Below are 11,266 nucleotides of genomic sequence, written 5' to 3'. Positions count from 1 at the left end.
TACTTATTTATTGTAAAAGACATGAACATTAGGATCTATATGAAAATTGTATGAAATAATAAGGTTCTTAAAAAAAAATGACGTTTTGTTACTTCAAACAAATCTATAATTTTTACAGTAAAACACTTTTCACAAGTGAGAAACGGAAGCATACATTGGAGAAGTAGGTTTTTTTTTCAAGAAAATTCTACTAGGAAACGTATATTCACGTATGAATACGAGAATTCTCTTCAATTTTATGTAAATTCAATCAGGTTGAAGCTTATATTCTTATAAAATAATATATATTCTTAATGATCACATAAATAATCTTTATTTATAAAAATACAACTTATTTAAATTTCAGTTCTTTAAACGCAAACATAATGCGCATATCATGAAACACTGTATCATGTTTTTAAGTGATCACATTTAGGTATGTATGATATACTTTATTCTATCATTTTTTTTAGCACATATGGTAAGTTTGACATTTATTTTATACGTACTTTGACAATTAGGCGTCTTGAATGAAGAGTTCATGGGAAGAAAATGATAAATTCATAATTAATCCATTTTAAGCACAATTTTATGTTTAAAAGTAGAACTTATAAACTTATACACCATGTTTCTTGATCTTTTCGCGATTTTCTGCCGATGTTAAGGCCCGTATTCATATGGCAGTTTTATAGATGTTAGCCTTAAATTGATAGAAATAAAGCTTAAGTCGTAGGCAAATAAACCAATCTTCGATTACTTTAATATGTGAGATAATTTTTCGTTTTTTTTCGTTTTTAAGACTAATAATAAACCAACAAACGCTAAAATTAGACCAACAATCATCAGCATACGATTACGCATCGATTAGGCTTTTTTGAAATTAAAAATAAAATTTTTCCGGCTAACTTAATGCTAATTTTTCTTTTTAAATTTAAAAAAAAATTAAGAACCAACAAACGTTGTAATTAAGCCAACAATCACCAACAAACGACCAACAAACGATAAAAAAATATGAAAATTAATAAAGTCGAAGTTGACCGGCTAAGTTACCGGAGCTGCGAAACGGCAGTAACACCGTAATCGTGCCGGCGATATACTGAATTGAATTGCTTCGTGCTTATCTGGAGATTTCGTATCCCTACATTGGGTGCGTTCAGCCGATACTCCGCTAGCCTAGCAATCGTGAGCAGTCGCTCGTTTTCGCTCGTTTCCTCTCTTTTGACCCAATGGATTAAAAGGAGAGGAAACGAGCGACTGCTCACGATTGCTAGGCTAGCGGAGTATTCGGCTGAATGCACCCATCGTGTTACCATCGCTGCCGGAAAAGAAGGTTCTCTACGCTTGGCAGAAAGTGACGACTGACACGTTCGATCCCGACTTCGTTGATCGCAGAAGAGCTGAACTCGAGGTACGTTTCCGATTTGCAATTATAAAAGTATCGTGCGATGAATGTTGTACCCAATTATAACCTCAAATGAAGTTGTGCACGTTGCTGAAAGATATATATATATCTTGATATATAGGCTACGGTCAACGTGATACAAATGCTCTAGAGCGTTCTTCTTCTCCTTCTTTCTTCATTGAAAGAAAAGAGAAGAGGAATGCTTCGAAGCATTTGTAGTGTCACGTTGACCGTAGCCATAATATTATATTAATACATTATTTTATTTTTATATAGGTCAAGGATTGCCATTTAAAGCTGGTACGTTTGATGGGGCTGTCAGTATTTCTGCGCTTGTGGTTGTGCTATGCAAACAAAACTTTGCACAATCCTACAAAACGTTTATATCGTTTCTTATCAACGTTGTATGCATGTCTGTCAAGAAGCGCAAGAGCAGTGTTACAATTCTATCCAGAGAACGGTGAACAGGTTGTTGATATATATATATATCTTGATATATAGGCTACGGTCAACGTGATACAAATGCTCTGGAGCGTTCTTCTTCTCCTTCTTTCTTCATTGAAAGAAAAGAGAAGAGGAATGCTTCGAAGCATTTGTAGTGTCACATTGACCGTAGCCATAATATCATATTAATACATTATTTTATTTTTAGACGTAGCTGTTGATGAAAGAGAATTAGATGGTGACTTAATTTTGGGAGATATAGGTCAAGGATTGCCATTTAGGGCCAATTTCACCAACCACAGTTAGCTTAACCGACGGTTAAAGTTAGCAGGATTGACCAATAGAAATGAATCCACCCTGCTTTCTATTGGTCAATCCTGCTAACTTTAACCGTCGGTTAAGCTAACTGTGGTTGGTGAAATTGGCCCTTAAAGCTGGTATTATTGGAACCACGAGAGTCGCGTGGCAAACGGGAAAAGAAAACCGAGGACAGTAAACCAAGCAGCGGAAAAATATCCCTATTCGACTTTCTCGAGGATAAATTACCTGTACAACCTGAGAGCGTCGAAACAACTAATTTGTCTCAAAACAGCTACATACAAATTAATAAAAGTAATCAAGATCGTTTTGAATAAAGAGAATTTTATAATATATATATATATATATATATATATATATATATATATATATAGATTATATAGAGACATTATTATATATAGAGATTATATAGAGACATTATATAGAGATTATATAGAGACAAAGATTATAAGAGATACAAATTTTTTATTAATTATATAGAGACATTATTATATATAGATATTATACAGAGACATTATATAGAGACATTATTATATATTGATATTATACAGAGACATTATATAGAGACATTATATAGAGATTATATAGAGACAAAGATTAAATCCTGTTGCTCTCAACGTCTGCCTCTGCCTCGTCTACCCCAATGGTAATTGGGTGATGACAATTTATATAAGAAGGCCATGAACCTTTCTTCTTGGCGTCGTATCCCCGCGGCTCTGCCTCTTGGTCTGCGAACTGTAAAATAATAAAATTGTATAAGAAATTTTATGAATTAAATACATATAATATGAATTAAATTTTTTATATATTGTAATTATGTGAAATTATGTGAAATATATATTGAAAAGACAGTACTTACCATTTGTACTTTCGCGATTTCTCTCACAATCAGTATGAAACGGTGGTTTCGTTGGCTCCTGCCTCTTTTCAGAGGACAATACGGCCAGTATTTGCCACTGTTTGTTATACAAAGTCTGGAATGAAATCGGCGACGATGGCGGGTAAAGTGTTTAAAAGCGTGGAATACCCTTATAGGGTAGAGAGCCTTTCAGACTATATTCGAAAACTTCACTCTGGCCTAGTTTATATTGATCACTTGATACGCGTATTAAATGGTAAATAACTAGTAAATTAGTTTGATTATTGGTTTGATACGCGTATCAAGAGATCGGTGTAAACTAGGTCATTCGAATACACACCAGCGTCGTTCTGGAGCCTTAGGCTGAGTTTCCACTGAGCGCGTCACGCGTCGCGTCATCCAATCAAAACATCCCATTTCGATTCCGTCACAAGAATGTAATGAAATGGGATGTTTGGATTGGTTAACTTGTGACGACGCGACGCGTGACGCGCTCAGTGGAAACTCAGCCTTATTCTCGAATCGTTTTCATGAAACTCGCATGCGAAATTCAATGTTTTTCAAATAGAAAGTCGCACACGAAAATCATTAGGGCAGGCTCGAGAATACGGTCCCTGTCCTTGTTCAATCAAGAGACACGGTAGTGTCTCGCGCCAAGTACACGCGGAGCGAGACCGACCGTGATGATGATGTGATGTGATGATGATGACTCTTTTACGCGACGCGACGGGTTGCGAGTACCCGAGATGTTGAGATCTCGATAACGAGTGAACGGATCAAGTTCTAAGTAGGCTTGATCGATAGCTTGGGGTCCAATTAGGGGGGGGTTTCTCTCATAATATTCCGCTACGTGCCCTACGAGCGGAGATATTGCGACGCAAAGTCCAAATGTGAAAATTTTTTATTAAGATACTTCTTCTTCTATCTACTTCTAACGCCGACGTCTTATATGACACTACAAAAAGGCGTGATATCCGTACAAAATTACCTTTTTCAAAAAAAAGGTAAAAAAATGCGCCAAGTACACGCATAGTAGTATATATGTATTATGTTGTTACCTCGAAAAAAACAAAGTGGTAGTATTATACCTCGAAATAACACCCTGTACATATTGTTTATACAATGCGTAATACTGCAAAAAGGCGTGATATCTGTACAAAATTACCTTTTTTAAAAAAAAGGTAAAGAAAGGCGCCAAGTACACGCATAGTAGTGTATATGTTGTTACCTCGAAAAAAAAACAGTGGTAGTATTATACCTTAAAAAAATCTAAGTAACAAGTGGTAGACGAAATTTTTGTATCTTGAAAAATCTCGAAAAAACCTAAACAGTAGTATCTTCACCTCGAAAAAAAAAAACAAAGTAGTAGTATTATACCTCGAAAAAACCTAAGTAACTGGTGGTGGACGTAATCTTTGTATCTCCAAAAATCTCGAAAAAACCTAAGCAGTATTATTTTTATTTCCAAAAAATTATTATTCAAGTGATACACATCACAAAAATTACGTTACCTTATCAAAAAAAGAGTCGCGCTTCAAGTGATCTATTATTACAATTACAAAAAAGAAATGATATCTTTTTTTAAATTACAGCGCCAATTACAGAGAACATATATTTTTCGAGATACAAAGATTACGTCTACCACTTGTTACTTAGGTTTTTTCGAGGTATAATATTACTACTGCTTTTCTTCGATTAGAATAAAAAATTGAATCATGAAGAATTACACAGAGAATAACAGTACAAAATACAAATATTTTATTAAAATATTTAAACCCAATAAGGGAATACAAGGTATTTAAATACAAAGTTTATATATGTATTTTAAAAGATTTAATCGCATCGCAAAGAATTACAGAGGTAACAGTACAAAAAATAAAATATTTTATTAAAATACATAAATTTTCTTGTCAAAAAACTTGGCGCTGCTAGACATATCGCCCACACCCACTCGCTCGCACATACACACCAGGCTGACCTAATTTTGAGGTCTAGCAGCGCCAAGTTTTTTGACAAGAAAAATTTATGTATTTTAATAAAATATTTTTATTTTTTGTACTGTTACCTCTGTAATTCTTTGCGATGCGATTAAATCTTTTAAAATACATATATAAACTTTGTATTTAAATACCTTGTATTCCCTTATTGGGTTTAAATATTTTAATAAAATATTTGTATTTTGTACTGTTATTCTCTGTGTAATTCTTCATGATTCAATTTTTTATTCTAATCGAAGAAAAGCAGTAGTAATATTATACCTCGAAAAAACCTAAGTAACAAGTGGTAGACGTAATCTTTGTATCTCGAAAAATATATGTTCTCTGTAATTGGCGCTGTAATTTAAAAAAAGATATCATTTCTTTTTTGTAATTTTATTTACCCGATTAAAATGGATTAGGATTAATACGATTGAAACCGATTCAGTCGGATTCAGATGAATCCGGAAATATCGCATTAAATCCGATTTCGGTGTTGTATTAAAATTTTACGATTGATGCGGATTCAACACGATTCATGTGCTCACTTTATTCACCCGATTAAAATGGATGTGCATTAATACGATTGAAACTGATAACGACGGATTCAGATCAATCCGGAAATGCCGAATTAAAAACGATTCCGATTGATTTGTTATTAGAACCGATTCACTTCCAATCGGGCATCCGATTAACCGGATTGAAAACGCATTCATTCCGATTCAATTTCATCAAATTTAATACGGAACCAATCGGATTTAATCGGTCATTTTCAGCAGGGCTGTGCCGCCAAATTTAAAAAGCTGAGTTAATAGATGCTGTTGTATCAATTACTTCTTTAATATTTTTAGGGCGGAAGTTGAGAGTAATATGTGTGTAAATGAATACGATTTATTCGTAGTAAAACAACTTAAAGAAACTATTTTACAAAATATAAAAAAGCGATTTTAAATTCATGAAACTCATGTTTGCGGAGCACTTCTGGATCCGACTCTTCAAAGTGTTAGAGGTGTTGCTGAATATCTCGCAGACAAGCAGCATTCTCCTAAGGAATTTTTAATATATATGATCCACAAAATGGTTTCCCTGAATATTAGAAATAAGCAGGTTAGATTATTTTTATATTTTATTTATTAACATTAAGCGTTTTAGATTAGATCATATTTTAACAAATATTTTTGTTCTAGTAAAACTTATTGTCCAATTGAATGACATTGTTTTTATATATAAAATAAGAAATATAATTAAATATATTTTTTAATACTATATCCATATTTGATTCCATTTGATTATATGCTATATAAAATTAATTTATACTTTTAATACAATGAAAAAATTAGTGTATATGAATTTTGTCCATTAAGCTATATATAACTTTTATATATTACAGTTTTTATAAACTATATATCTAATAAGTAATACCTAGTCTAGGTAATTTACAGTATCTAGATTTACAAAATCTAGGCTTAATATTGTAATTAAGCCTAGTATAAGTAGTTATATATAAGTCTTACATGGTTTATATTTGCAACAGCTTCTATATTAATCACCAAATATAACATTATTATTTTTATGATATATATAAGTTAAATTCTCATGTTTAGAGTTTTACTTTTTCATAATAGCAGATTATCCTAATAAGTCATGTGAGCTTCTTGGAGTTAAAAAATTACGATTGGAGTTGACTGCGAAACATACAATAAGCATTATTCCTCCTGAAGATCCTATTCTTGTCCTATTCGAAGTTAAAAAGTATTTACATATGTCAGAATCTATTATCGAAGATCCTCTACAATGGTGGAATAAATTAAATAAAGTTGTCACTGCCGAATTTGTACAAATTGGTATGTTGCATTTATGCCATACCGCGATTACAAGTTCAACATCTGAATGAGCGTAAAACCATCAGAATCTAATAAAATATTATTTATTTACGGTAATTTCAAATTAATAAAAGGTATGTATATTTAAAGTCAGCAAAATAAGTTTTACATTAAGGTAGCTGTCTCGTCAGGGCATGTATTAGATAAAGTTTTCGATTTCGGTTTTTATATCAAATTATATGATCAGCTTTGCAGTCGATTTTTTCTGTGGCTCCTTACCGACTATTTACTCTAGAAAATCGATCTCGAAAATCACAAATTTTGCATTACTTCATACAGAAAAGAAGGCTCTATCACGGTTTCAATCACATATTTTCGTATTTTTCGATTAGATAAAGTGAGAAAAAAACATTGATTTTGTACATTAGATTTCAAAGAATCCGATGCAACCATAAAATATATAGGTTACCGAAGATTTCGCTACTAATTTTTTAGTTTATTTTAGTGAAAATGCGGTAATCGAGCAGACATTTTTTGGTCGAGGTGAGGTTGGGAAGACTTGGCAACGCCGCTGGCTAATCACTGTAGTTGCAGGTTATGGGGCTCGTCTTTCTTAGCCGAATTGGATAGTGTATGTATGAAAGTACTTTATTTGCCCCTAAGGGGCCTTAAAGGGCGTTTTTAAGAAACGTATCCAAACCTTTACAGCCTCCTACTCTTCTTCCTTTTCTCACAAACCATTGGCGTTTTTCAGGAACGTACCCAAACCTTTACAATTTTTTGCGCTTCCTATCCCTGCCTGTCCTCTCTCTCTCGCTCTCCCGCTCTCTCGCTCGCTCTCCTGCGCCTCAATCGCTTCTCGCTTAATCGCTCTTATATCTATATCTTATATCTAACTTAATTCTAACTTATTTCTAAAGTTGGACTTCCGTTTTCTTTGCTTCCTTCCTTTCATATTTTTCTTTCATACGTCTCAATCACACTGCTCTCTCATCCATCACTTCCTTTCCCCTCCCTCCCTCTTGTTGCATTTTCTCTATCGCTTTCATCCATTCCTCTCCCTCTCCCCCCTCTCCTAGTAAATTCTCCACCACATCCTGCCACCCCTCTCCATCCCATCTCTCCCATCTCGAACATTCCTCCCATATGTGTTCCCATGTTTCCTCCTCCCTCTCGCATATCCTGCACCTTCTATTCTCTTCTTTTTCCCAATACAGTCCTTCCCTAATTTCATTACCTAGTCTGAACCTCGCGACCCTACTCCACCTTTCTTCTTCCCAGTTTTTCTCTAAGTATCCTGGAATCCCGTCCTTCCTTATAAATTTATACCACCTGTTGTATTTCGAGTCTACGATCTTTTCCATCCTTTCTTGTTTTTGCTTCGCCTTCTCTCTGCTCTCCAGATTTTCCACTTCTAACTCTTCCTTCTCTTCAACTCTCACCCCCAGCTCTTCCAGATAACTTTTTCTTTCTTGTTCCCACTTTCCTATTATCTTCCCTTTCTTCCATCTCTCTTTCATTTCCTCTAGGCATTTCCTCGCTATTCCCCCTCCGTTACCTTCCTCCTAATTTCTTTTCAAACTTCCAAGCTCTCTTGCTCGCCCTGCCTCTCATCTTCTCTCTCTCCACTTCATCTCTCACCATATATCCGGGTGTCCTCCAATTTAGCCCAAATATCCATCTGATATATCTTTCGTGTATACTTTCTACCTCCACCCTTTCCTTCCACCCCCACACTTCTGCCCCGTATCCCATCACTGTCCATATCAGAGTATCATACAGCCAGATCCTTCTTCTCCAGTCCTTTTTCCACATTCTTTTCCCTATCCCCCACACTTCCCTCATTACTCTCGCCGCCTTCCTTCTTCTCTCTCTGATATGTGCCTCTTGTCCCCCATTTTCCTTCAGTATATCCAAGATATTTAAATTCCTTAACTTCTTCTAGTTTCTTTCCTTTCCATCTCCAATCATACTTCCTCTTCCTTCCTCCTCCCTTTCTGAATCTCATTATTTTTTATTTCTCTATGCTCAATATTAGTCCCTTCTTGTCCAGGTATCCTTCTAGCCTGCTTATCATCGATCTCATATCCTGTTCCTCTTCCGCCATCAGTGCTATATCATCCGCATACATTAACGTGTAAATCTTTCCCCCTCTCAGCTTCACACCTTCCCATCCTCCTTTCTTCATGTAATCTTCTAAGTCCGCGATCAATATGTTAAAAAGTATCGGGCTCAATGGGCACCCTTGTCTCACGCCCTTCGCCATCCAGAATGCACCTCCACACTCTCTTCCTATTCTTACCCTACTCTTCGTTTCTCTCAATACCTCTTTAACCCTGTCTATTAAACCCTGCCTCACTCCCCTCTCTGTCATTGCCCTAATTAGTACTTCCTTGTCCACTGAGTCGAAGGCCGCCTTCAAATCTATGAAAAATACTGTCATCTTTCCTTTCTCCTTACCCAATTGTTTATTTATCAGATAATTCAGCGCGAATATCTGGTCCATCGTCCCCATCCCTTTTCTGAATCCTGCCTGGTTATCTGGAATCAAATTCTTTGTCTCGACCTCCTTCCTTAACCTTTCTGCCAGTATCGCTGTGTATATCTTGTACATTGATGACATTGTTATTCCTCTATAATCCTTCACCCCTCGTCCTTCTCCTTTTTTAATTATTGGGACTATTTCTCCTTCCTTCCATTGTTCCGGCCAGCCTTCCCCTCTCCAAACTTTTTTACAGATTTCCCATATCCATTTCTCCATTTCTTCTCCTCCAAATTTCCACGCCTCGTTCGGTATCCCGTCATTTCCTATTGCCTTTCCTGCTTTTAACTTCTTTATTACATTTCTTACCTCCTCCAACTCTATCTCCTCTTCTTTTTGTCTGTTCCCTCCTCCTTCTCCTTTCACTACCCTATTCTCCATCCCACCCATTAGTTCCATGAAGTACTCCTTCCATTCTTCCATCTTTATCTCTTCATTTATCCTCTTCCTTCTTTTTCTTACTCTGCCTATCAACTCCCATACCTTTCCTTCCGTTTTCGCTTCCCCTATTTCTCTTATCATCCTTTCCTTCTCCTCTTTCTTCTTTCTTTTACACATTTCTCTGTACTCCTTTCTCTCCTCTCTGTACCTTTCCACTTCTCCTCTTCCTTTCCTCCATTTTCTCAGCTCTTTCCTCACCTCTCTTTTCTTCTCCTTACATTCTTCGTCCCACCATCCTCTTTCATTCTTCTTATCCCTTCTCCCTCCCTCATTTTCGTTCTTCTCTATTACTTTTCTTATCCTTGAGCTTCCTACTTCTATCTCCTCTTGTATTTCTCCTTTTCCTCCCTTTATCGTTCCTAATCTCTCTTTAAATTGCGTTCTTCCCCCTTCGCTCCATATTCCTTTTCTTCTTATTCTTTCTCCTTCTCTTTTTCTCTGATCTTTCTCAAGTTTACCCCTCATCCATATTGTTACTGGGTGGTGATCTGAATCCACTCTTTCTCCTACCTCCAATCTTTCCACCCTTTCTCTAGCCTCCTCCTCCCCTATCACGTAGTCTATAACTGTCTCGCCTCTCCCTCCTGTGTATGTAAATTCACCCTCCTCATCTCCTTTCACGCCTCCATTTAGTATCATCCAACCTCTTTCCTCTATGAATTCCAATAGCTTTCTTCCGTCCCTATTTATTTTCTTGTCTTTTGATCTTCTCCCTCCACCTTCCACTCTTTCCTCGTTCTCCTCTTCCCAACCTCCTTCCTCCCCCGTTCTCGCATTGAAATCCCCACCTATTATAGTCCTTACTCCCTTTTCTCCCTCCTCCGTCTTATCCTTCAGGCCTTCTAGCTTCCTGTCTATATCATTATTTACATAAAGCCCTATTATTCTCCATATTTCCTCTCCTATCCTTATCTTACATTCGATCTTACCTTCCTCTTCCTCCAACTTTCTTTCTTCCTTTATCTCTTCTATTCTCTTCCGTATTCCTAACAGCATGTACCCCCACTCGCTCTTCCTTTCTTGTTCTTCCTGGTCGCTATCTGTACTCTCCATTTGTATTCTCTTGGGATCTTCTCTTTCATCTTTTCCCACCCCCTCTCATCTAACCATGTCTCCATCATTATCACTACATCCCATTCCTTTATTGCTTCCCAGAATTCCTTATCCTTGTTTGCTATGCCCGCCACATTCCAGAAAGCCACCTTCCACATTTCCTCCTCCCTCCTGATTTTCCTTTTCTCTCTCTCTCCATTTTCGGTATCCTCCTCTCCATCTCTTCCTCCTAAGTTCTCTTCCTCATTCTCCTTTTCACCTTCTTTGTCCTTCTCATCTCCCTCTTCCATATTACCTCCACCTTTTTCCTCTCTTAGTTTTCCCCTTTTTCCTTCCACACATTTCCTTCGTTATCTCTTAATATCTCTTCATCCTCTTCCCATTTCCACCATTTTCCTTCTAATTGTATCTTTCCATATCCTACCTTTA

General features: G+C 36.3%; 1 protein-coding gene and 1 long non-coding RNA gene across 2 annotated transcripts; one reads left to right on the top strand and one right to left on the bottom strand.

Moving 5' to 3' along the window:
• Window positions 1-1,127: 1,127 nt before the first annotated feature.
• Window positions 1,128-2,997, top strand: LOC139817798 (uncharacterized). The gene is made up of 3 exons (XR_011733310.1): window positions 1,128-1,387; window positions 1,658-1,849; window positions 2,034-2,997. It is a non-coding gene; the product is annotated as an uncharacterized lncRNA (long non-coding RNA).
• A 5,818-nt stretch (window positions 2,998-8,815) lies between these two features.
• LOC139818262 (uncharacterized) lies at window positions 8,816-11,127 on the bottom strand. Its single transcript, XM_071786880.1, has 2 exons — window positions 10,785-11,127; window positions 8,816-10,638 (listed from the first exon to the last, which is right to left on the bottom strand). The coding sequence occupies exons 1-2, from the start codon at window positions 11,125-11,127 to the stop codon at window positions 8,816-8,818; spliced, it is 2,166 nt and encodes a 721-aa protein (XP_071642981.1).
• Window positions 11,128-11,266: the final 139 nt, after the last annotated feature.

Source organism: Temnothorax longispinosus, chromosome 8 (genome assembly GCF_030848805.1).
Source record: "Temnothorax longispinosus isolate EJ_2023e chromosome 8, Tlon_JGU_v1, whole genome shotgun sequence".
Lineage (NCBI taxonomy): Eukaryota > Metazoa > Arthropoda > Insecta > Hymenoptera > Formicidae > Temnothorax > Temnothorax longispinosus.
The sequence above is the reverse complement of the archived record's forward strand: the minus strand, read 5'-3'. Positions and strand labels throughout refer to the sequence as shown.

What these genes read in the sequence shown, in the direction of transcription:
- LOC139818262 (XM_071786880.1), bottom strand. Translation starts at nt 11,127, where the DNA reads ATGGAAGAGGGAGATGAGAAGGACAAAGAAGGTGAAAAGGAGAATGAG. An exon ending in GAAAGGAAGAGCGAGTGGGG is followed by an intron (nt 10,639 to 10,784) that starts GTACATGCTGTT and finishes ATAATGATATAG; the next exon opens with ACAGGAAGCTAGAAGGCCTG.